At 38.9% G+C, this 27,018-nt stretch overlaps 1 protein-coding gene across 1 annotated transcript; it reads left to right on the top strand.

Moving 5' to 3' along the window:
• Positions 1-917: 917 nt before the first annotated feature.
• Positions 918-26,479, top strand: vopp1b (VOPP1 WW domain binding protein b; the record flags this gene model as incomplete). The annotated part of the gene is made up of 4 exons (XM_081352117.1): positions 918-1,015; positions 13,649-13,726; positions 14,306-14,439; positions 26,037-26,479. The coding sequence occupies 4 exons, from the start codon at positions 918-920 to the stop codon at positions 26,243-26,245; spliced, it is 519 nt and encodes a 172-aa protein (XP_081208243.1). The 3' UTR covers positions 26,246-26,479.
• Positions 26,480-27,018: the final 539 nt, after the last annotated feature.

The following is a 27,018-nucleotide window of genomic DNA, read 5'->3' as shown; positions in this document are numbered from 1 at the left end:
TATTTTTAATTTTATATTATTTATTTTTGTATTTATTTCATATTTTTGCCTTCATTATTTTATAACCATGTGGAAAGGATGGTGATGCTGATAGAAAAACATGTTTAGAAGGTGCTAATCATTTTCTGCCTGGATTATTTCCTTCAGTCCATAATGCAGTGTGTAATTAAACATACAGCTTTGAAAAACCGGCACAGGAAATGCATATTCTCCCGGCACACTGAGGCCTGTGTTTCTGGATGAGTGTAGGAGTGAGAGACGGCGTGAGAGCCAGAGCTGACCCGCGTCTGCTCAGTCTGTGGTGCTTTTCCTTCAGAAATATTATACATTTGTCCATTATACCTTTTAAATGCTGACATTCTGGTTATACATTTCAGGAAGGTTTGATCATCACAAGTTTTTGCAGTGTTGAACGCTTCTTCTAGACTTTCATATTGTCTTTGTAAAATGTCACTGATGGGAATCAGTGCACAAAAAAGTTGAAACCAGTGCAATATTCTACATTAATACGAATAGGAGTTGTTTATTCACACTTGGAGTTATTTTCCTGCTGTAATGTTGCTTATTCTCCTCATAATCTCCATTGTTGCGGCTCCTCTCTTCCCAGTCTGTCAGTAACGCTCTGTTTACTTCCTGTCTCTATGAAGCCCCTCCTTCTGAAAAGCACACTGTGCTCTGATTGGTCGGCTGGAGCAGTGTGTTGTGATTGGTCGAGTGTAATAATCAAATCGCATAATTCCCCACTATATAGCAGTATAGGCGAAAAACAGTATGTGACAAAATAAGTATGTCCAAATAATGAAAGTATGTACACAATTGAATTGATTTACCCAGGATGTGGTAGATTTTTAAAAATAATAATAATTTTGTAACATTTTCAGAACATCGTCTACATATAATTTATAATAGTCAATTATATGTATCTTAATTTTTATTATTTCTTGTCTTTTTTGCAGTGCATAGACGCAAAGAAGTATTGCTGGTATTTTGAAGGAGGATACCCCATTTATTTCATGTAAGTAAATCACTTTTATTCTCAAACTCTCTTACCTGTCATGTAACCAATCAGATCAACGTGTGATCGTAAACCAGTGGATCTCTGAGCTGAGTGAGTGAGTGGAGGTGGGGCTCATTTGCATATTCATAGAACCGCGCATACTAAATGAGGCAAGGGTGTCGAGTTACATTCAAGATATTTTAGCATGAACGTTTTTCTACAAGGAAAAATGTTTAAATATGTCATTTTGGTGAGTTTTAAGTGAGAAAATTATTGGTTATAAAAAAAAAAAACAGTGGTTTTGTTCATCTCTCGTATTTTATTAACATTCACTCAGCGCTCCACAATCACCATGCATCAGCTCCACAGATCTCATTATGCCAGAACATCTGACATTCGCTCCACTTAATCCTGCCATCTGTCAAGCGGAGTGCGCTAACACCACAGTCCCTGTCACTCGGCGGCCATCTTTGAGACGGCCGTTTCAGCCCTGCGTCAGAACAGCAGATTCTCCAAAGCTGTTCACCAAGATCACGATTCAACATTTGAAATCACCAATGAAATCCAACAGTGACTGTCTCATAAATGTTCTTTCTAAATCCTCAAAACAAGACGAAAACCTGCGTTTCTCAGGCTAGAGCAGCAGCTGATGTGATGCGATGACTTCAGCAGTCAGTGATTGGCTGTTTTATTTAGGAGGCGGGGCTTATTCCGCCATATTGGCGTTATGAACGTTCTCCCGTTCAGAGTAACACGAGTGCACCGTCTTGAAGTGTGTGTAAACCTGTACGTCTGCTGGCCTCAAATATATCCCTAATTTTAGTAATATTGATACATTAATATTTATCATAATATTTTAGCTTTTATTGTTTTAAGTTAAGTTCAAAAATGACAAAAAATAGTAAATATAACAAAAGCACATTTATTATATTTTTATAAAGCGATCCTAGAAACACAGACACGAACAGAACAGGAAAAACAGCAAAAACAAACTCAAGACGTGCTGTTCAAAACTTTCTTTCTCATGTCAAACACAAACGATACTTTGAAGAATGTTCATGCTGCACTTTCTGTGTAGTGTGTGTTTTGTTGTTGTGTAGTGTGTGTTGGTGTAGTTTTACACATTTCCTTTGGAAAACCTCTTGTTTTGCTAGTGTTGTTGGTCGACACAAAATGCTGACCTTTACATGTGACACTTTGATATTAGGTTTTACAGTGTGAGAAATGATCCTCGTTGAGCGTGACTGGTTTTGTGTGTGTGTGTGTGTGTGTGTGTCTGTGTGTGTGTGTGTGTGTGTGTGTGTGTGTGTGTGTGTGTGTGTGTGTGTCTGTATGTGTCTGTGTGTGTGTGATTAACTGTCATGGTTTCCATCAACTCTTTCAACACAAGAGCTCAGACTGACGCGATCGCTCGTATCTCGATATCATTGCCAGACTTCACAGACTGGAGCCCTCTCTGGACGCTAACTGTTTCTCATGGGGTCGTACGGTATTATCATCGTTTACAGGGTTAGTCTGTGATTTTATTCCCGTCCGAATCCAGAATGTCAGTGTTTTTCTCCCACCACCCGTGTAAAAATCCCCGGCCGAATCACCGACTGTTTTTGACGAACACCAGCGTCTGAATCCACATCTCTGAGTTTACAAGAAGAGATCTCTTCAAAATTCACTGTTTAAATCAGTTTTGATGCACTAATGCTACGTTTTTCTAAATGTCATAATCATTTGTTAATAAACAAGTATTCATTAGCTCAATGAGCTCATTGTTTCTGCACTAAATTATTACATTGTTTAAATTAATAAATTTTTAGCTAACTGTGATTTCTGTAATGCATAACTCAGACAGTCTCCTGTATCACTGTAAACTGTAATGTGGACTCATGTATTTTCTGTAAATCTGCTTTGAAACGATGTGTATTATGAAAAGCGCTATTCAAATAAATGTCTATTGAATTGAATTGAATTTGATCCCTGCCGAGCACCGTACGTGCGATAACTATTGTGCTTCACTGTAATTTACATGCATTATTTTAAAGATGTACACTTTTATCACTGAAATGCTGGAAAGTGTTTACAAGAACAATATTTGATCAGCGCTTCACCTCAGTGACTCTATCTCTAAGGGATCGCCCAGCCACCCTGCGGAGAAAGCTCATTTCGGCTGCCTGTATCCGGGATCTTGTCCTTTCGGTCATGACCCACAGCTCATGACCATAGGTGAGAGTAGGAACATAGATTGACCGGTAAATCGAGAGCTTTGCCTGACAGCTCCTTCTTCACCACGACAGACCGGTACAGCGACCGCATTACTGCAGAAGCTGCACCGATCCGCCTGTCAATCTCCCGTTCCATCCTTCCATCACCTGTGAACAAAACCCCAAGATACTTGAACTCCTCCACTTGAGGCAGGAACTCTCCACCAACCTGAAGCGGGCAAACCACCCTTTTCCGACTGAGGACCATGGCCTCGGATTTGGAGGTGCTAATTCTCATCCCAGCCGCTTCACACTCGGCTGCAAACCGTCCCAGTGCATGCTGAAGGTCCTGGTCTGATGGGGACAGCATGACAACATCATCCGCAAAGAGCAGAGACGAAATCGTGTGGTCCCCAAACCTGACCCCCTCCGGCCCCTGGCTGCGCCTAGAAATTCTGTCCATAAAAATTATGAACAGAACCGGTGACAAAGGGCAGCCCTGCCGGGGTCCAACATGCACCGGGACAAGTCTGACTTACTGCCGGCAATGCGAACCAAGCTCCTGCTCCGCTCGTACAGGGACCGGGCAGCCCTTAGCCTCGAGCCTCTGCTTCCTCAATGGAAGATGTGACGGCGGGATTGAGGAGATCCTCGAAGTATTCCTTCCACCGTCCGACAATATCCCCAGTCGAGGTCAACAGCTGCCCACCTCCACTGTAAACAGTGTTGGTAGGGCTCTGCTTCCCCCTCCTTCCCCAATATCTCCAGACTCCCTCAGGATCCGGTTGAAGCTGGAGGTGGGAGTTGAAGATCTCTCTGACAGGGGACTCGGCCAAACGTTCCCAACAGACCCTCACAGTACGTTTGGGTCTGCCGAGTTTGTCCAGCTTCCTCCCCCGCCATCGGATCCAACTCACCACCAGGTGGTGATCAGTTGACAGCTCCGCCCCTCTCTTCACCCGAGTGTCCAAGACATACGGCCGGAGGTCGGATGAAACGACCACAAAGTCGATCATCTACCTCCGGCCTAGGATGTCCTGGTGCCATGTGCACTGATGGACACCCTTATGCTTGAACATGGTGTTCGTTATGGACAAGCTGTAACTAGCACAGAAGTCCAATAACAGAACACCGCTCGGGTTCAGATCAGGGGGGCCGTTCCTCCCAATCACGCCCCTCCAGGTGTCACTGTCATTGCCCACGTGGGCGTTGAAGTCCCCCAGTAGAGCGACGGAGTCCCCAGTCGGAGCACTTTCCAGCACCCCTCCCAGAGACCCCAAGAAGGCCGGGTACTCTACACTGCCGTTCAGCCCATAGGCGCACACGACAGTGAGAGACCTATCCCCGACCCGAAGGTGCAGGGAAGCGACCCTCTCGTTCACCAGGGTGAACTCCAACACATGGCGGCTGAGCTGGGGGGCTATAAGCAAACCCACATCAGCCCGCCGCCTCTCACCATGGGCAACTCCAGAGTGGTGAAGAGTCCATCCTCTCTCAATGAGTGTGGTTCCAGAGCCCAAGCCGTGCGTGGAGGTGATCTCTAGTCGCAATCTCTGAACCTCACGCACATTCTCAGGCTCCTTCCCCGCCAGAGAGGTGACGTTCCCTGTCCCTAGAGTTAGTTTCTGTGTCCAGGGATCGGGTCGTCGGGCCCCCGCCTTCGACTGCCGCCCGATCCACTTTGCACTGGCCCCTTACGGTCCCTCCTGCAGGTGGTGAGCCCACGGGAGGGCGGCCCCACGTCGCTCCTTCGGGCTGAGCCCCGCATACGAGCCCCGACCCCGGGCCTGGCTCCACGGTCCTCAAATTTATAGGCATCATAAGGGTTTTTGAACCACTCTTAGTCTGACCCGTCACCTAGGACCTGTTTGCCTTGGGAGACCCTACCAGGGGCATATAGCCCCAGACAACATAGCTCCTAGGGTCGTTCGGGTACTCAAACCCTTCCACCACGGTAAGGTGGCAGTTCAAGGAGGGGTTGTTTCTGATAATTTCCATATTTTTAAAATTACATCCTTTTGAGATGAAATGCAACCATTTCGAATACAGCGTACACACGTCTAGCTTCCTATTTAATTTTTTTAAATTTAAATAATGAATAGAGCATTTCCTATTATAAAATTAAATACAAATGTATTCGTATTATTCCAAGCATATGACATTTTATTCACAGCAGACATGAGTTTCATCACTGAGGTGCCATGCTGATTTATTTTTACAGACGTCCACATGAGAATAGGGTTTAGGATCTGGTTATATTTCATACTCATCTGAATCATTCAAAATGCAATTCATACAATACAATGACTTGAATGCACCCTTTCCATATTTCCGGGTTTCTCCGAGTCATTGTTTGGCGTTCAGTGTGGATTCCTGTTCTCTGTGCTCCCTGTTTTCCTGGCTGTAGTTTTGTCTGGATTATTAATAAACCCCTGAACATAGATCCTCATCTTCTCCAGCATTCCCACGTTACAGAACCAAAGAAAACACAAGTGTAACACACCCGGGAACAATCAGTGACATGGAAAAATTACAAAAGGACTACAAAGATGTCCGACAGAACAGGAAACAGGAAGTATACGTAAAGTCCAGGGACAAACACAGAGAAGATGAAGCGTTCTGGAGATTTGTGCTCTGTGTTTTCCTCCAGAGAGTTTGTCTCGTCTTCATGCTGGTAAAGAGCTTTATTCAGCGCTGTTCGTGTTCGATTGGTCAGATCTAGGCTTTGACCCAGGATTCTAGATCTAAACTAAACTGAGAACTAAACTGAGAGCTATGAAGTCATTGGCTGAAACTATTTTTAAAGTAGTAACTTCATGAATGACAGATGTTCCAGTTCAGCAGAAATCTGCGGTGCGTGTGAATGACTGATGAATACGGAGAGATCGCAGAGATTAATCTTTACTGCGCTCCAGCTTATGCTCCTGCTGGGGTTTCTCTGATGAAGAGAAGTGTCAGAACAGAGAAAGATGAGAGATGAGAGAAACATACATCTGAGAAACTGCAGCGTCCCGCTTTCCAGTAAATATACATGAGTGAATAAATGAATTGATGGCAACAAATAAATCAAGATTATCAAGATACACTTTAGCTGGATCAACCTTGAAATATTGCAGACGATTTAGATTTGAGAGAATGGATTATTGTTCCAGTCTTCAGTGTCACATGATCCTTCAGAAATCATTCTAATATGAAGATTTGATGCTCAAGAAACATTTATGATTATTGTCAGTGTTAATAACAGCTTCATGTTTTTGTGGAAACCGTCATACATTTTATTTTCCAGGATTCTCTGATGAGTAGAAAGTTCAAAAGAGCAGCATTTATTTGAAATATAAACATAAATGTCTTTGCTGATCAATTTAATGTATCCTTAAAGAATAAAAGTATTAATAAAAAAAAAAATCTGCATAATTCATAATCATGAATAATCATAATCATGGTTGATCTCTCTGGTGTTTGATATGACGTCATTTAAATCAGTGAATATATTAACTTTGTTGACATTGAAATTTTGTCTTGCTACTGATTGTTTTTATTTTTTTAATGTTTTTTATTTTATTTTACACATTTCTGATGTACGCCTGTTTGTTGCCACTGGAGGTGTGGTTGTGATTGTTGTACATCACTGGTGTAATGGTGATGATCATGCGCTCTAGCCTCTGGTTCTCTCATCAACGGCCCATTAGTTATGCTAATATAATGAAGCCGCTCTAATGGGGCTCATTCATTTCCTGCGACCTCGCGGCTCGACTCAATATGTGGCACAGCTTGCTCTCAGTCTGCGTTACTGGAGAAAATAAAGAAAGCTAGCAGTCTGATGCTGTTCCCCATGAGACAGAGCTTTCTCAGGGCACACAGTATAAGGTTGAATACATGATTTGCTCTCCGGTTTGACTCTACATGAGCTGGGCTTTTAGGCACTGTCGAGCGAGCTTTCTTTCGGTCGTATCAGCACTTTGATTAGCGAGTCTCGGTCATTAGCAGATGCTGTTGAGCTGAAGCTCTTGGCAAAATGTCCTTTGGTTCGTACAGTCTTCTTATTCTGTCACGTTGAAGAGCTTTCATCATTAATCCCTGTTGGAGCTCTCCTCGCCCGTCACGGGACTCAATACACACTCATCAAACCTTCATTACATATCCCAGACAGGACACTATCGTTCTTTCAGCGCCCTGTCACACACTCGACGCAATGCAGCCCCGGGCGCCACGCAAGTGTGTTTTGCTAAGTATGCAGTTTTCATTTTCTCGTTCTGCGCTGCGTTGTTTAAATAGTGAATGCATTAGCGCTCATCTGTGCCCATGGGCTGCTGGGGGAAGCAGTTGCTCATTATCATGTAAAGAGACATGCACCGAAACGGGTCGCTGTGAACAGAGCTGGTTTTGAGGAGGTAAAAAGGGTGTTGTTTTACACAACCATTGAGGAATTTTAACCAAAGTATGTTACAAACTTTACATGAACACCCTAAAGAATCATTCCAACTTGTGGACAATAGGCATCCGATGACCCCTTTGAAGGGCGCATTAGTAATATGAGCCTATAGGCGGATCCACAACGCACTACACTTTGTCCCGTAGATGGTTTGCTTGAGCTTTAACCTCGCACACACACACACACACACACACACATACACATACACACACACACACACACACACACACACACACACACAGCTTTAACCTCGCATACGGGCAGATCCATTTCCTCGCTAGAGAAGCGTTCAGTTTTTACACTTGCTAATTCTGGCATGTAAATAGCGAATCCGCCATGGCGGACGAGACTCTGAATGGTTTATTACATGTTACGCCCATAACACACCCATTAATCATTAAGATAACAGAGACAAAACACACCCATTACTCATTACGAGAAGAGACGACCCTTTTAGTTCATGCGCCGGGAGCGCCGTCATGCGCTCAGATCGTTAAAATAGGGCCCTCAGTCACTTCACATGCACAGTTTCAGATTGCTCTGATACTCAGCCAGAAGGTGTGTGTTGTGCTCTTTAGAAAAGCTCAGCCGGACAACAAAAGAAATAGGCTCATTAAAGTTGATGTCACAGATCGACTGGTCTAAATTTGCGTTGGGTAAAACATGAGAACTGATCATATATTTTCAGGAGGAGACTGAAAATGAAAGTAAACTACAGTAAAATATACAGTAAACGACCGCCGTCAGCAGCAGTGCTCATTGTGTAGATCCTCATGAGTTAATCCACCGTTCTTACTAGAGTAACCCAGCGACAGTCACTATATCTCATTGTGTTAGAGATTCACATTCCTCTATTTCTACAGGCTGTACCGGTGTTGGGTTTGTTCCCGATCACAGATGCTCAAGGCAGTTTGGACAGGAGTTAATTGAGAGAATCTGAATAATTAATGCTTCTTGGCCTATTTCATATTTCAGGTAATATCTGCATGCAACGGCAGCACATTCTTGAATAAATAATGCTCTGGTACGTCGAGAAGACAACAGAAAACAGAACATCATTCAGATTAGCATTCAGTTAACATGAAGGAATAACAGAGCAGTGGCAAGGGGGAAAATAGCCTTAGCCGGTCAGTCTTGATTGTTAATTGGTTGTTGGTTTCATCACCTAGCTAGTCAAATTTGGTAGGACTGGGGGATATGACGATATAAATATGTTGGTATTGATTTTTGTGTGTGTGTCCCTTTAAATGCAAATGAGCTTTAGCTCCGCCTCCGTTCAGAAGAGGGCGGAGTCTTTACACGAGCTTCAGAAACTCCGGCAATAACAGAACAGGCCAATCTCCCTCATCCAGAATCCCAGAATAACCAGTAGCGAGTGCAGCCTTACGGAGAGACTCAGGAAGAGCTTCTGAATGTTAGTGGAGACATTTCTGTAGTTGTTGTGGAGTTACACTGATCATCTCATCATCATGTTGAACTTCTCCACAAGTGTCCACAGTTCCTGAGGTGTTTATAAGACAGCGGTGACATGTTCTGGTCAATAGTGTTCAGTGCTCGTCTGTGCTCAACCACAGAACAGCTTCAGGCTCTGCTGGATCTTCATCATTGCGTTAGAACTGGTCTCTGTTGGCACGTGTGGAACCAAATGTCGGCTGGTGTGTGTAAACGTGCAGATTAAGGGCCGGTAAAATTATAATAAGATCCTCTTCATACGTCAGAAGGAGAGCGAAATCTGATCGGCTTATTTTTAGACATGCTTGCAGAGAAAGGCTCGCCAGAACACAGTTACTGGGTTTCACTTTTCACGTTTTCTGTGTTGGTAGAAGCACTGGACCCGATTATAGCACTTACACACGGGAAAGTCAGATTTTCATGATATGCCCCCTTTAAGTCTTTCTATATGGTTTATATATCGCTGTATGTAAATATATCCATGCAGGTTTTAGTAGGCAGGAGTTATTGACACATTAGAGTGATAAAGAAACCTGGATGAATGAGGAATAAAGAGTGCTTGATGCTGAGAGTTGTTTAAAGCGCAGTACGCCACAGAAAATAACTCATATTCACTGTTCAAACTCTGACAAGCAGCTTTCTTTGCACGACTAGACGAATCTGAGTATTCATGTAAAGATCTATGTCTTGAGTAAAGATAAACAGATGGAAGCATCAGTAAAATAACAGCAGCCTAATAAACCTGTCTGTCATTAATGTTAATCTAACAACAAAAGACAGAAAATCACTCGCTGCTCTCGACTGAGTCACTTTTGTAGCTTTAATATATACCACTGTGTATTTAATTCATACAACGAAGACTATGCAGTGTTTTATTTTACATCTGATTACTTTATTCAATTTCTGTATTATTTCTTACTTCAGTTAGATAGACCTTAGCACTCTTTTTTTAATTTCAATCTTTGTCCTCTTGTATTTATTCTATTCTTTGTTCTCTTGTATTTATTTGTCATTTGTTAGTATTTTAGTACTAACTGTTTTCTTGTCTTCAATAATTGCTTGAGAACTTTTTACTTGCATTAGTTAATAGTTAGCCTAGTATTAGTTTTTGCTGTGCTATTAAACCTGGTATTGAGAATAGTGTAATTTCACTTTCCAGGAAAAACAAAAACAAAAAACATGATAAATATTGTTACTGTGAAAATGACTCATATTGTGATATTAGATTTTGGTCATATCGTCCATCCCGACTCCTTGCTATAGCAGGAAAGTTCCCACAGTTCGCTCGCAAGAACCCTTCTGAAACCTAACATTTCAATTATTTTTTCCACACAGTATTTGCTATTTTATTTTTATCCATTTCAGCTGAGGTATCTGCCACTAATAACATTCGCTCAGCAAAACATGAACTGATTAACATAAACTCATTTTAACACATTTACAAAATGAGAATCCCTGTTCAACACTTGGGATTCAACACGAGTCTCTTCATCTGTCATTCCTTCACCTCCCAGTGCATATCCATGCTTTTATTAACCCTCAGGGGTCTAAGGTGTTTTTGGGGCCCTTGGGATGTTTTGACATGCCCTGACATTTGTGCTTTTTTCAGTTATTCATAAACATATTAATGGCAAAGGTGTAAATTCACTCTATATAGCACAAACAGGGCTACCATAATATGTGAGCAACATGTATGTAGATGTTTGTATTTTTAAGAGAATAATGTTTATGCGTGGTTATTGAAAAAAATAAAAATGAAAGTTGCTGAAATAAGATCACAAAACTCATACTAAATATGTGTCAACATATTTATATGTTGTCGCTTCGAGTTCTGGCTTCAAAATTATGTGAAAATAGTCTTGCTTTATCGTTCACAAAAAACAATACATTGATTTAAACTGTGTAAGACAGGTTTTGCTTGGAAAGCCAATATGCGAGGGGGGCGTGAACGAGGAGTGGTTTACACCTGAGAATACAATGTCCCACCCATGCGTAATGACTTGCATAATGAGCCATTCATTCAGGTGTGACACTGACTGAGCCACAATGCAAGGACAAAATATATATTTAGAAGAAGACTTATATTGGCCATTTTAGATTTTGCTTATATCTATGTATAGATATATATATATATGAAGAGTTCAGATGCAAAAGCCTCTAAGTGCCATCTGAAATTTTCTTCTAGAATGATCATTTTTATCAAGCTTGTATATTTAAGTTCAATAATTTCACTTAAATGGCAATGCAAAATACCTATTAATTATTATTATAATTATTATTATTAATAATTATCATTTAAGTGAAATTACTTAACTTAAATATACAAGCTTTATAACATATGAGCAGAAATTGCTAAACAAAAGCTTATTTGATGTGGCAGTATATTCTACAGTAAAAACTGTACCCAAATCTAGTCAACAAAATGTTGTCTTTCATATTTCGCCTGACTGTAACGTTGTTTTTATGAAATATTAGGGCATATAAATGTTAATTTGCAGTTTAATACGTTGCTTATACAAATAGCCTACATTTTATTTCAACATATTTCAGTCGATTTTTACTCATCTCAGTACAGCAATACAGTTTGCTAAAACATCATCATTCATTCACACACAGAAAGTGATTTAAAGCAGCACTAGGTAACTTTTCAACCTTCATAATATATTTCCAAGACTCTTGTGATGGTACATCGACTTACAATAGGTTGAATGACATGTCTGCCATAGCCTGGCGGGGTCTGTATAGTTTTTAATCGTACTTTTAAACTTCGGGGTTCGTGTAGTAACCCCCGCGCACAAAAAGAACTACAAAATTCGATTGCTTTACAGCATAGGCTACCTCACTTCCCCCAACACGTCCTCACATGCTGTTGGACTTGTAAGTATGCTTATATTGTATATCACTCGGAGAAGCTTTCACTCGTTGGTGTGAGCTAAAAAGCACCTGGCGTTCTTGTTGATGGATTAGTAACTTAGACATCTTCGGAGGCTAGCTCGATGTTCGATGTCCAACGATTTGAAACGCGTTGTGTTTATTACCAAAGTTCTTTTATATAAATTGTCTCTGTTATTACCCAATCGAACTCGTGTAACTGTCTGTCACACGTTTTACCGTCCACAGCATTACTTGATAGACAAAAATAGGACACGAATGAGCATCAAACAGAAACAATCCGCTTACAGAATGTTCGAGGCGCACATACAATACAGACTGCCGACAGTTAAACAGGGCGCGCGCAGCTCTTAAAGGGGACACACCTTATTTCCACTCGTTACAGCTTCCATCCGACTGAACAGGGACCGTTATAGAGGGGGGAGGGGATCAGGCCGTGAGTGAAGAGACTACTCTGCGTGAGCGGTATTTACGACAGTAACGTTAAATACAAGTAGTCCACAGCGACCCTAGGGGTCGTTGTTTGACCAAAACGGAATTCTTACCTAGTGTGGCTTTAAATGTAAACGGTCTTTTTGCGAGCTGTGGTAAACAGCGCGCATCTCTGCCGTTCATTCATCATAAACAGAAACGCGATTCACTTTAGAAGGAATTATCATTATTATCATTCACACACAGAAACGTACGGCGATTCACTTGAGAATGAAAAAACAACTTACTACAGTATTCCATAGCTCAGGATCTGTTGTTCTCGAAATACCAGCACTTCTGAGGTACATTTTCCATTATTATTATTAAGATAGTATTATTCCTCACAGCGCCGCGAGACGGTGTAAACAAGTACAATGATCTGAATAAGCTTGATGTGTTTTCTCGAGCTGATATGGGGGCGTTTGCAGGATTGCCTCAGTCATTTGCGTTTGAATAGCGCGCGCTCTCCGTGGGCGGGGTCAAATTAAAACATAATGAGCTGAGATGAGAACGACTTACATCTCTCTTTTTTCATACAGATTGCATAAACTGAGAATATTTGTTTTTTATAAAAAATACTTCATTTAAAAGAAGAGAATTCAAGCTTCATGCCTGTGTGTCTGTATGCCTGTTTGACTGAGTATTCGCTGAGTTATGGTTCATTTTCGGACGCGTTTCAGAATTGACTTCACTGACAGAGAGAAGGCAGAACTCGCATCATGTTTATTTTTCTTTATTTGGCAAAAAGCACAACACTTCGTTTTTATTGTGAGTATACACAAAAATAATACACACTTAACAGGATCGATTGATGTATGAAACTCCTATGGAAAATCAAAGTCAACAGAGTATTTATGAGTCTCTTTTACACCGATAAAAAAAAAAGCGAGCTGGTATCACCGGCGATACCGTCGACCCCAGGAAGAATTGTGATGTCAATCAGGAGACTGAACCTCATCATGTATGTAATACAGCAGGAGATGTTGTGGAAGAGAAACTTAACACGAATGCTAAAATCCCACAAGCACATCTGATGTTGTTTGATGGTTCATCTCGCAAAATATTAGTATTCTGTGTATCAGTGGATGTATTTTCATTCCAGTTTCCCACTGCTTCGTTCATCACTGTTCATGTTTTCCGTGAGGAAGATCACTAGTGAAGTGAAATGATCCGATGTGTGTTTTGACGTGTGGATGTTCTGGTCCACAGATGCCGCTCGTATGAAGACTGCTGTGGGACTCGCTGTTGCGTTCGGGCTCTGTCCATACAGAGGCTCTGGTACTTTTGGTGAGAACGCCCTTTTACTCTGCTTTTCTACAGTTTAAATTTTGTTTAATATCTCTCTTTAAAATAAAGGTTATATATCGGCATCAATAGTTCCACGAAGAACCTTTAACATCCATGGAATCTTTCCATTCCACAAAAGATTCTTCAGATTATTCAAATGTTCTTCACACTAAGAAAAATAAAGCCTTTTAAACACTGTTCACCGAAAGGTTCTTTGGAGAATAAAAACATTAAAAAAGTAATTAGTCACAATTTATCTCACAATGACATTTATTCTCACAGTTGCGAGTTTATATCACAATTTGGACTTTATAACTCACAATTGAAAGTTTATATCTCACAATATTGAGAAAAAATTCAGTGACGAAAACGAGCGTTAAAAATATAATTCATAAAATTATAAAATGATAAAAGTCAGAATTGTGAGATAAAAAGTCGCAATTACCTTTTTATTTTTTATTTTGTGGTGGAAACAAGCTTCCACAGTTATCTGTTGCAACATGAAGCGAATTATTGTTGTCACACGTTTGCTTGATGAGGGCTGTGATTGGCAGATCGTGTTGTTCTCGTCTCTGATAGGCTGCTGCTGATGATGGGCGTGCTCTTCTGCTGCGGCGCCGGATTCTTCGTTCGCCGGCGGATGTATCCGTCTCCGCTCAGCGAAGATCCGGCCTTTAACGTGTCCTTCACCAGACAGCCGGTCAGCACTCCAGGTGAGGACTCAGCTCATGCCAAACATCTCAACACCTGAAGGTTTCAGACATCAACTGAGCAGAAATCAGCATGAGACCCTGGACCACAAAACCAGTCACAAGGGTCCATTTTTTTTCAAATTGAGAGTTATACATCATCTGGAAGCTGAATAAATAAGCTTTCCATTGATGTATGGTTTGTTAGAATAGGACAATATTTGGTCGAGATACAACTATTACATAATCTGGAATCTGAGGGTGCAAAAAAATTTAAACATTGAGAAAATCTCCTTTAAAGTTGTGCATTTATGTTGGCGATTGTGCTGCATTCACTCACAGAAATACATGTTTTATATATTTACGGTGGTAAATTTACAAAATATATTCATGGAACATGATCTTTACTTAATATCCTAATGATTTTTGGCATAGAAGAAAAATCGATAATTTTGACCCATACAATGTATTGTTGTGTACAAATATACTGGTGCGACTCGAGACTGGTGTTGTGGTCCTGGGTCACATATCTTCCCCAAACTCTGTCTAAGGCATCAGTCACTGATCGACAGCTCCTAAATCTCCTGAGATGACTACCTAGACAAAACTTCTGTGTATTTTGGTGCAGTTTTTTGTGTTTATGTGTAGTTTCACCTCAGTCTCTGTGAGGTTAGGACGCTGCCTATGTGAACAGCTCAGTAGGGTTTGGAACAGAGCCGGAGTGTGTTATATTCGGAAACTACAACAGGACAAATCTCGTCCTTATTGATTATGATTATGATGCTGCTGCTAAAAAATATGTCCCTCATTTCACAATTTGGCCTTTTTCTGAGCCAAACCCGGTTTGTAAACGCAGCTCCCGAATCCTCCCTCTCTATTAGTGTTGGTAAAGGCAGATATTACGAGTCGGCTCCTGCTTACAGCCAAGGCTGGCACTTCAACACACACTTGATTTATTTCCTCATCTCTGAGCCAAACCAGCAGAAAACTGCAAATGAGTCATTCTGTGTGTGAGCAGATCCGAGCCAACATACGCCACACACACCACACACACCACACACACACACCACATACACCACACACACTGTCCTCATGTGCGGGAGACAGGACTTCTGGACTGGCTGTTTCGTCAGCGAGTGCTTTGTTAGTCTCTAGCTGTTTTCATGTGTTCACTGTCATATCAAATGTTGCTTCATTTGGCAGCGAATCAAGGGTGTAATTTGGGTCTTTAAAGGAATATTCAAAGTTATTTTCTCTTTCTGTTCTCTGCGTCTGTGTCATGTTGGCATGAAAGCTTGTTTCTGCCACGGAATACAAAAAGGTTTATATCTCACAATTCTGACTTTATTTTTCGGAATTGTGATGGAAAAAAAGTCAAAATTGTGAGTTATAAATTTAGAATTGTGAGGGAAAAAGTCAGAATTGTGAAGGAAAAAGTCAGAATTGTGAGTTATAAATTTAGAATTGTGAGGGAAAAAACGTCAAAATTGTGAGTTATAAATTTAGAATTGTGAGGGAAAAAACGTCAAAATTGTGAGTTATAAATTTAGAATTGTGAGGGGAAAAAGTCAGAATTGTGAGTTATAAATGTAGAATTGTGAGGGAAAAAGTCAGAATTGTGAGTTATAAATGTAGAATTGTGAGGGAAAAAAAGTCAAAATTGTGAGTTATAAATTTAGAATTGTGAAGGAAAAAGTCAGAATTGTGAGTTATAAATTTAGAATTGTGAGGGAAAAAAAGTCAAAATTGTGAGTTATAAATTTAGAATTGTCAGGGAAAATAAGTCAAAATTGTGAGGGAAAATAAGTCAAAATTGTAAGTTATAAATTTAGAATTGTGAGGGAAAAAAAGTCACAATTGTGAGTTATAAATTTAGAATTGTGAGGGGAAAAGTCAGAATTGTGAGTTATAAATTTAGAATTGTGAGGGAAAAAGTCAGACTTGTGAGTTATAAATTTAGAATTGTGAGGGAAAAAAAGTCAAAATTGTGAGTTATAAATTTAGAATTGTGAGGGAAAAAAAGTCACAATTGTGAGTTATAAATTTAGAATTGTGAGGGGAAAAGTCAGAATTGTGAGTCATAAATTTAGAATTGTGAGGGGAAAAAAAGTCAAAATTGTGAGTTATAAATTTAGAATTGTGAGGGAAAAAAAGTCAAAATTGTGAGTTATAAATTTAGAATTGTGAGGGAAAATAAGTCAAAATTGTGAGTTATAAATTTAGAATTGTGAGGGGAAAAAGTCACAATTGTGAGTTATAAATTTAGAATTGTGAGGGGAAAAGTCAGAATTGTGAGTCATAAATTTAGAATTGTAAGGGGAAAAAAGTCAGAATTGTGAGTTATAAATTTAGAATTGTGAGGGAAAAAAGTCACAATTGTGAGTTATAAATTTAGAATTGTGAGGGGAAAAGTCAGAATTGTGAGTTATAAATTTAGAATTGTGAGGGGGAAAAAAGTCAAAATTGTGAGTTATAAATTTAGAATTGTGAGGGGAAAAGTCAGAATTGTGAGTTATAAATGTAGAATTGTGAGGGAAAAAGTCAGACTTGTGAGTCAAATTTAGAATTATGAGGGAAAAAAAGTCAAAATTGTGAGTTATAAATTTAGAATTGTGAGAGAAAAGTCAGAATTGTGAGTTATAAATTTAGAATTGTGAGGAAAAAAAAGTCAGAATTGTGAGTTATAAATTTAGAATTGTGAGGGGAAAAAGTCTAAATTGTGAGTTATAAATTTAGAATTGTGAGAGAAAAGTCAGAATTGTGAGTTATAAATTTAGAATTGTGAGGAAAAAAAAGTCAGAATTGTGAGTTATAAATTTTGAATTGTGACTAAAAAAAAGTCAGAATTGTGAGTTATAAGTTTAGAATTGTGAGGGAAAAAGTCAGAATTGTGAGTTATAAATTTAGAATTGTGAGAGAAAAGTCAGAATTGTGAGTTATAAATTTAGAATTGTGACTAAAAAAAAGTCAGAATTGTGAGTTATAAATTTAGAATTGTGAGGGGAAAAAAATCAAAATTGTGAGTTATAAATTTAGAATTGTGAGAGAAAAGTCAGAATTGTGAGTTATAAATTTAAAATAGTGAGGAGAAAAAAAAGTCAGAATTGTGAGTTATAAATTTAGAATTGTGATGGAAAAAGTCAGAATAGTGAGTTATAAATTTAGAATTGTGAGTAAAAAAAATCAAAATTGTGAGTTATAAATTTAGAATTGTGAGAGAAAAGTCAGAATTGTGAGTTATAAATTTAAAATAGTGAGGAGAAAAAAAAGTCAGAATTGTGAGTTATAAATTTAGAATTGTGATGGAAAAAGTCAGAATAGTGAGTTATAAATTTAGAATTGTGAGTAAAAAAAGTCAGAATTGTGAGTTATACATTTAGAATTGTGAGGGAAAAAGTCAGAATTGTGAGTTATAAATTTAGAATTGTGAGGGAAAAAGTCAGAATTGTGAGTTATAAATCTAGAATTGTGAGGGAAAAAGAGTCAAAATTGTGAGTTATAAATCTAGAATTGTGAGGGGGAAAGTCAGAATTGTGAGTTATAAATTTAGAATTGTGAGGGAAAAAGAGTCAAAATTGTGAGTTATAAATTTAGAATTGTGAGGAAAAAAGTCAGAATTGTGAATTATAAATTTAGAATTGTGAGGAAAAAAGAGTCAAAATTGTGAGTTATAAATTTAGAATTGTGAGAGAAAAGTCAGAATTGTGAGTTATAAATTTAGAATTGTGAGGGAAAAAGTCAGAATTGTGAGTTATAAATTTAGAATTGTGAGAGAAAAGTCAGAATTGTGAGTCATAAATTTAGAATTGTGAGGGAAAAAGAGTCAAAATTGTGAGTTATAAATTTAGAATTGTGAGGAAAAAAGTCAGAATTGTGAATTATAAATTTAGAATTGTGAGGAAAAAAGAGTCAAAATTGTGAGTTATAAATTTAGAATTGTGAGAGAAAAGTCAGAATTGTGAGTTATAAATTTAGAATTGTGAGGAAAAAAAAGTCAGAATTGTGAGTTATAAATTTAGAATTGTGAGGGGAAAAAGTCTAAATTGTGAGTTATAAATTTAGAATTGTGAGAGAAAAGTCAGAATTGTGAGTTATAAATTTAGAATTGTGAGGAAAAAAAAGTCAGAATTGTGAGTTATAAATTTTGAATTGTGACTAAAAAAAAGTCAGAATTGTGAGTTATAAGTTTAGAATTGTGAGGGAAAAAGTCAGAATTGTGAGTTATAAATTTAGAATTGTGAGAGAAAAGTCAGAATTGTGAGTTATAAATTTAGAATTGTGACTAAAAAAAAGTCAGAATTGTGAGTTATAAATTTAGAATTGTGAGGGGAAAAAAATCAAAATTGTGAGTTATAAATTTAGAATTGTGAGAGAAAAGTCAGAATTGTGAGTTATAAATTTAAAATAGTGAGGAGAAAAAAAAGTCAGAATTGTGAGTTATAAATTTAGAATTGTGATGGAAAAAGTCAGAATAGTGAGTTATAAATTTAGAATTGTGAGTAAAAAAAATCAAAATTGTGAGTTATAAATTTAGAATTGTGAGAGAAAAGTCAGAATTGTGAGTTATAAATTTAAAATAGTGAGGAGAAAAAAAAGTCAGAATTGTGAGTTATAAATTTAGAATTGTGATGGAAAAAGTCAGAATAGTGAGTTATAAATTTAGAATTGTGAGTAAAAAAAGTCAGAATTGTGAGTTATACATTTAGAATTGTGAGGGAAAAAGTCAGAATTGTGAGTTATAAATTTAGAATTGTGAGGGAAAAAGTCAGAATTGTGAGTTATAAATCTAGAATTGTGAGGGAAAAAGAGTCAAAATTGTGAGTTATAAATCTAGAATTGTGAGGGGGAAAGTCAGAATTGTGAGTTATAAATTTAGAATTGTGAGGGAAAAAGAGTCAAAATTGTGAGTTATAAATTTAGAATTGTGAGGAAAAAAGTCAGAATTGTGAATTATAAATTTAGAATTGTGAGGAAAAAAGAGTCAAAATTGTGAGTTATAAATTTAGAATTGTGAGAGAAAAGTCAGAATTGTGAGTTATAAATTTAGAATTGTGAGGGAAAAAGTCAGAATTGTGAGTTATAAATTTAGAATTGTGAGAGAAAAGTCAGAATTGTGAGTCATAAATTTAGAATTGTGAGGGAAAAAGAGTCAAAATTGTGAGTTATAAATTTAGAATTGTGAGGAAAAAAGTCAGAATTGTGAATTATAAATTTAGAATTGTGAGGAAAAAAGAGTCAAAATTGTGAGTTATAAATTTAGAATTGTGAGAGAAAAGTCAGAATTGTGAGTCATAAATTTAGAATTGTGAGGAAAAAAGAGTCAAAATTGTGAGTTATAAATTTAGAATTGTGAGGAAAAAAGTCAGAATTGTGAGTTATAAATTTAGAATTGTGAGGAAAAAAGAGTCAAAATTGTGAGTTATAAATTTAGAATTGTGAGAGAAAAGTCAGAATTGTGAGTTATAAATTTAGAATTGTGAGGGAAAAAGTCAGAATTATGAGTCATAAATTTAGAATTGTGAGGGGAAAAAAGTCAAAATTGTGAGTTATAAATTCAGAATTGTGAGGGAAAAAGTCAATTGTGAGTTATAAATTTAGAATTGTGAGGAAAAAAAGTCAAAATTGTGAGTTATAAATTTAGAATTGTGAGGGAAAAAGTCAGAATTGTGAGTTATACATTTAGAATTGTGAGTTATAAATTTAGAATTGTGAGGGGAAAAGTCAGAATTGTGAGTTATAAATTTAGAATTGTGAGGGAAAAAGTAAAAATTGTGAGTTATAAATTTAGAATTGTGAGGGAAAAAGTCAGAATTGTGAGTTAGAAATTTAGAATTGTGATGGAAAAAAGTCAGAATTGCGAGTTAAAGGGATAGTTCAGCCAAAAATTGAAAAATTCTTTCATTAATTGCTCACCACTAACATCTAGAAATTCAGATTTTTCTCAGAATTGCGAGGAAAAAGTCTAAATTGTGAGATATAAAGTCGTAATTACTTTTTTTTTTACTCTATGGTAAAAACAAGATTCCTGGAATTGGTGAAGTTATTGAAATGTTTCAGCTCATCCCTCAGTTCACAGTAACGCACTCATAATGAAGCCCTAGAAGCAAAGGGGCTGAGAGCAGGAATGCTGAGCTCAGATTTCTGTGGAAGGACTTACAGAAGAAAAAGAGGTTTGGTACTTGAGCTGAAAGTGGCCTAAATTGTCTGTTTTGGGTGGATTTTGATCATTTTTTTCTCAGCTCAATGTAAAGAGAGCTAAAAAAGAGCGTGTCTGTTCCTGGTGAAAGTAAGCAGGTTTTATCTGGTTAAGACACGAGTTGATAGTCAAATCAAATCAAATTTGGTTTATAAAGCACCTTTAAAATCATCCTTGGTTGGCCAAAGTGCTGTACAGGAAAGAGGAAAACAAAACAGGGCCAGAAACATGAAAGTTACGGTAGATTAAAAGCACAAGAGAAAACATTTGTTTTTAGCAAGGATTTATATCCAGCTAATGTGGAAGCTGTTTAGACATGTAGGGGTCGGTTGCTCCACCACTGCGAAATCTCGATCACCCCTGCATTTTAAGCGAGATCGTGGGACAGACAAGACATGTTGATCTCTTGATCTACGTGATCTGGATGGATTGTGAAGGACAATTAAGTCAGAAAGGTATTTGGGGGCTTGGTTGCTGAGAGATTTATAAACAAATAATTACATTTTAAAATCAATTCTGTATCGGACTGGTAACCAATGCAGAGAACGTAGGATTGGGGTGATGTGTTCTCGCTCTCGGCTGGCAGTGAGCAGACGGGCAGACGCGTTCTGGACCATCTGGAGACGAGAGAGATAAACTGACATATAATGAGTTACAGTAGTCGAGTCGTGTTGAATAAAACCTTTCCTGGAGCTCAAACAGCAGAGCGTTGGCGCTTGCAACCCCAAGGTCATGGGTTCGATTCCCAAGGAAAGCAAGAATTGATAAGAATGTAAAAAAGTGTAGCTTGAAATCCAATAAGTCGCTTTGGCTAACCGGCATAGGTGGTAAAAACTGGCGCTGACTGTGGCATTGATTTGTTTGTTCAGTTTAAGTCTACTGTCGAGATCAACGTTTTTAACTTCGGAAGTAAGGTGTGGTGTGAGGGTGTCCAAGATCGGTACACTTTCTATCAGAGAGCTCATTTGGACCAAATTGGATAATTTGGGTTTTATCATCAAGCAAAATGAAATTGGTAATGAGCCACAGCTTGAGTTTGTGAAGACAGTCTTGTAATCTCTAATGTGTAGAGTTATCTTTATGTTTTATAGGAATGTAGAATTTTGGTGTCATCCACATAACAGTTGTGCAACACACCGAATCTACTCATACAGTAATTGATCCTGAGTTAGCATGTACAGTGAGAATAGTAGAGGTGCCAGAATCGAACCCTGGGGTACCCCACAACTGAGGTGAGTCGCAGATGATGAATGAGTACCGAATCTAACAGAAAAACTTCTGTTTGATAGGAGACTGTAAGACTGGAACCATTTGAGTACCGTACCTGAGATACCAATCGTTGAACGTTCCAGCCAAGATAGGAGAATCTTATGATCTACAAAGTCAAACGCTGAACTCAAGTCAAATAGCACTAAAGCCATGGTGTCGCCAGGGTGTCGTTATTAAAATGTTTTTAAAAGAGCAGACTCAGTGCTGTGAAGGGGTTTGAAGCCAGACTGAAATATATCAGGAATAGAATGAGTGTGCAGTTCTGCGGCCGTATAAAGATTTTCCAAGAATTCGAGTGACGGTTTCTTGAGGATGGGAGTCGCAGTGGCGAGTTTAAAACAAGCAAGGACAGTCCCAGTCAAGAGACCGAAATTACTGATACGCAAAATATCCGAACCAACAGTGTCAAATACCTGTTTTATAAAATGAGAAGAAAGAATATCTGGAGGAGAAAAGGTGGATTTTAGTTTTAAAGTGATTTCCTTCCATGTCTGAAGGGAGACAGTTCAGATTGGCTCCGCTGTGAGCAGGAGAAGGTCGGATCAGGCACAGGCTGTCCTGAGGTAAGAACTTGTGCTCGAGTAGTATTCATTCTGTCAGAGAAGAAATGAAGGAAGTTTTCACACTCAGTGGAGGAGATCATAGAAAAGGACTTAACAGAGTTAAGGAACAGTTCTGGAACAGTGCGGATTTTTTACGATGTTGTCGGATATGAATTTATTCTTAGCTGCCCTGGCGGTCTTTTAGAAATTATTTAGTGAAACAGTCCGCATCTCGAAGGAAATTTGGAGCCTGTCTTTCTTCCATTTTCATTCGAGCCGTCGACATTGTTGACGTAATAGGCGAATATCGCTATTTATCCATGCCTGGGGCTTGTTTTGTGGATAGATAAGCTTTCGAAGGTGCAGTGGAGTCTAAGATGTTGGAGCATCTGTTATTAAAAGCTTGTATCTGCTCATCGACATCAAGATGAGAGTAAAGGAGTCAGAGATGAGAGAATTATCGGCCTCCGAGTACATTTCAGAAAACACATCATGAGAATGCGAAAGTTAAGGAGCGAGACCAACGAGCGTGGAGTGGTACAGTTGTGGGTGGTGCTGGAGGGAATGTTGAAAAGAGCAATGGTTTGTGGTCAGAGAGTGGAGTATCACCAATTTCAATATCAGCCACAGACAGACCATATGACAGTATTAAATCTAATGTATGACCATGGCAATGATCGGGACCATTCACCCACTGAACAATATTTAAAGAAGTTTAAAAAGTCCTTGGCTAAAGCTTTAGCAGAAGCAGATGTTAAAATCACCAACTATTAAAATATGGTCATATCTAGTCAAGACAATCCCCAAGAGATCTGCAAACTCATTTATGAAGTTACTGGATGAAGGTGGACGGTAGATTAGTGAAAGTAAAACTGGATAGGAAGAGTTCAAAACTAGTGATAGTGGAAGTGGACAGTTGGCGACACCGTACTCTGCTTTTAAACATAGTCACAAGTCCAGTTATCCGGCAGTGTTAACGAAGTCAAACTCCGGGGGAACCAATTCAGGAAAAGCACTGAGATCACCTGTTTTTATCCATGTTTCAGACACGAAGAAATAATCCAAATTGTTAGACGAGATGAAGTCATTTTTGTACAAGCTGTAGTGGATCCTGTAGGAAGTCGAAAGCTCTACGAAGTGATTGCAGATCATGATGGTTGACAGACCTGTGCCGGAACCGTGGAGAGGTCTATTATATAGACTGAGAATAAAACAATGCTTTACAATTGGCAATGTTCATAGTTTCCTGATAAACTGTTTTCCCAACCACTAAAACACATATTGGGAAAATAGGTCACTTTTGTATGACTTTAATAAGTTTGTATCTGTTCTGAGGGAAAATGAACCGAGTCATTATATTTGCTACTTGAGTGGAAAAATGAATTGAAAATCTGAATAAGGCTGCAATTCCTTGGGTTTTATTGCTAAGGCTTTTATTTTTTAAAGGACAAATGACATGAAAAAGGAAAAGCACTCTCTGCTTTATCTAGTTAAATGGACAAACTTAATAAAAGGGTTGCTTGAGCTCCAGTTTAAGCAAACGAAGCTTGACACGCATCAATGAGTCTGAAGCTAAATCAATACAACTGCTAGAAGTCCAGTTTCTTGCAGTAAATCTGAAGGATATCTTGCATTCGGAAACAAATATAGCTCTAAAAAAATATTTAGGCTTCATAAAACACCATAATTATTCATCAGCCTACAGCACTTTAACTCTTTTACAGCACACAAGATTGATGCGGTTCAGCTCTGATGTGTCCCTCCTCTGCACTTCTACGTTCCCTTCAGCTCATTCATATCTGACGGAGCTGTCAACAATATTCATATTTTGCATGTCAGGTACATAAACAGGAGTTTGTGCATTCACTGATAATGGTAAGTGCTTGCTGAAGTGCTGCTTCTTGAATGCTTTGATGGTTTCAGCAGAGCTGGAAGAGGTTGGCAGATCATTTCACCAGAGAGGAACAGAGAGAGTGAAGGTTTTGGAAAAAAAACACAATTATATATATATATATATTTATACAGTGCTGCTTGAAAGTTTGTGAACCCCTTGCAGAATCTGTGAAAATGTGAATTTTAAAAAAAAAAAAATAAGAGGGATCATACAGCATACATGTTATGTTTTATGTACTACTGTCCTGAATAAGATGTTTTACATAAAAGATGTTTGCATTTAGTCCACAAGAAAAAAAAAAAAAAAAAAAAAATGTACCCTTGATTCTTAATACTGTGTCGTTACCTGGATGATCCATGGCTGTTTTTGTGTTAAAAATCTCCAGGGCCCGAAAAATCTTCAGTTTTCCAGCATCTTTTTCATATTTTAACTCTTTCCAGCAGTGACTGTATGATTTTGAGATCCATCTTTTCACACTGAGGACGATTGAGGGACTCAAACACAACTATTAAAGCAGGTTAAGACATTCACTGGTGCTCCAGAAGGAAACATAATGCATTAAAGGGGTGGTTGATTATGATTTCACTTTTCTAACTTTAGTTAGAAAAGTTTTTGAAATGTTCAGTGCATGTTTGTGTGAGGCAATCGAAGCTGCTAAGAACTAGCTGTTGAAGCTCCGCCCCCTGTGCCGGGAGCAGCAGCTCATTTGCATTTAAAGGGACAGAGACAAAAACGGTGTGTTTTTGCTCACCCCCAAAAAATGACAATTTAAACATGCTATATAAAAATATCTGTGGGGTATTTTGAGCTAAAACTTCACACACACACACTCTGGGGACATCAGAGAGTTATTTTACATCTTGTGAAAAGGGCATTACACCACCCCTTTAAGAGTCGGGGGGTGAAAACTTTTGATGTCATGGCATAAAGCGCACCCAAACCAAACATCAGCTTCTGTTTCTTCAGCAAGCGCTCTGTGTGAAACTGTCTCTGTCTACTTATTGTTGTTTGTCCACAAGCATATTATATATCTAGACACGAGTATAATGGCGAGCAAATAGCATTTTGGATCGTGTGTTCCTCCCTGCCCTCGCTTCATTACGAGTGGGGATACACATGATTTGAGTTGGCACAGCAGTTTATTTCAAATCCAAAATGCACTAAAACTAGCGAAACACTTCATGTCTCAGATCAGCTCATTCTTACAGGACACTAGCAGAGGATTCACTCAACAAACACACTTTATCACTCATAAAACACAGACCTGAAAACACTAACAGGAGCATTATACAATCACATCTTTTGTAAAAATGTATTTTATAATTCACTTCAGTTTGTTACGTGATCCATGTTTATTTTACGATACAAAGATTATTCCTAAGTTTTTTATTCGCCCTTTTGAATGGATGGTAATAAAACTGAAAGACTAACAATTTGTGTAGATCTAATTGTGTTGAATTTATTTTCTGTAGAAATGTAGCAAACTGCTTTCTTATTCAGTGTTGAATCGTGTTTGGTTTCGAACCTAAGTTTTATAAGGAGTATGCAAAAATGTGTGGAACATAAATTAGATTGAATTATCACACTATGAGAGCAACTTGTATTATTTTTAGTCCCCAGTATGACGGCAGCTTTATATCAGAGACAGTTTCCACAGATGTTGCCACTCTTATAGCGCCAGTAAACCTTGACGTTAATTCAATTCATGTTTCTCCAACAGTCTCTCAGCAGCCGGGCATGCAAGGCTACGTTGACCCCTGTGTCGCCATGACGCCGACCCTGGCCCCCGCCTACCCCGGGCCGACCCCGGCGACGCACGTGATGAGCTCCTTCCCTCCGCCGCCGTCCTACTGTAACCAGCCGCCGCCCTCGTACGAGCAGGTGTTCAGCGGCGCCGAGAAGAAGAGCCACACACAGCCCTCGCAGTGACACACACACACACACTCTTCCTTTCGTTTGCTTGTTTTCAGGACGCCTCTTTCTTGCCCGTCCCCAGTCGCGTCGTCTGATCGGAGGGGCAACAAAGAGAACAGAGTCCTGATGGGATGAAGAAGAAGTGGACTTCTCTACCCGACAGAGATTTGAGGAACCTGTCAGGATGGGAAGCGCAGAAGATAGTGGGAGTTTCAGATGTGTTTGCGAGTGCGCGCGCGGTCACGATGATCCGAGATGGAAGCGACCCTTGACCTTCAGGAGAACAGATGCTCCCGAACCATCCCGACGCCCAACCGTACTCAAGAACCCTAAAAGCAGGGAGCTTCGTACTGTAGACATTCTGATCCACATCATGCGTTTGCTTTGTTCCAATCTACACGCTTTCATGGGTCTAGAAACGCTTTAATGGGCAGAAATCTGAAAAAGACGATGAACATGGAGTGAGTCTACTGAAGCCATGCTCACTGAGCGAAAGGGAATCTGTTCACATCTGTGCTGGTTCACTTCCCCCATAATGCCCTGCTTCTGTGGACGGGCTAAGGCTCGTTTCAGGTTAAACGTCTCCTTTCGTTAGAGTTCCTTCTCTGGCCCTCTGCTGATTCCTTATTATCACTGAAACATGTGCAGAAGAACCAGAAGGCTTGACCCCCAGTGAGAAATATAGCTGACGTTTATAGTGTTATTTGGAGGGAGTGATGCATTTACTGCTTGAAAACATTCTAGCCTCTTCCTTAGCATGAACACGGATAACACGACACCGTACTTTA

This window comes from Scardinius erythrophthalmus, assembly GCF_964197995.2.
Source record: "Scardinius erythrophthalmus genome assembly, chromosome: 22".
Taxonomy (NCBI): Eukaryota; Metazoa; Chordata; class Actinopteri; order Cypriniformes; family Leuciscidae; genus Scardinius; species Scardinius erythrophthalmus.
The sequence above is the reverse complement of the archived record's forward strand: the minus strand, read 5'-3'. Positions and strand labels throughout refer to the sequence as shown.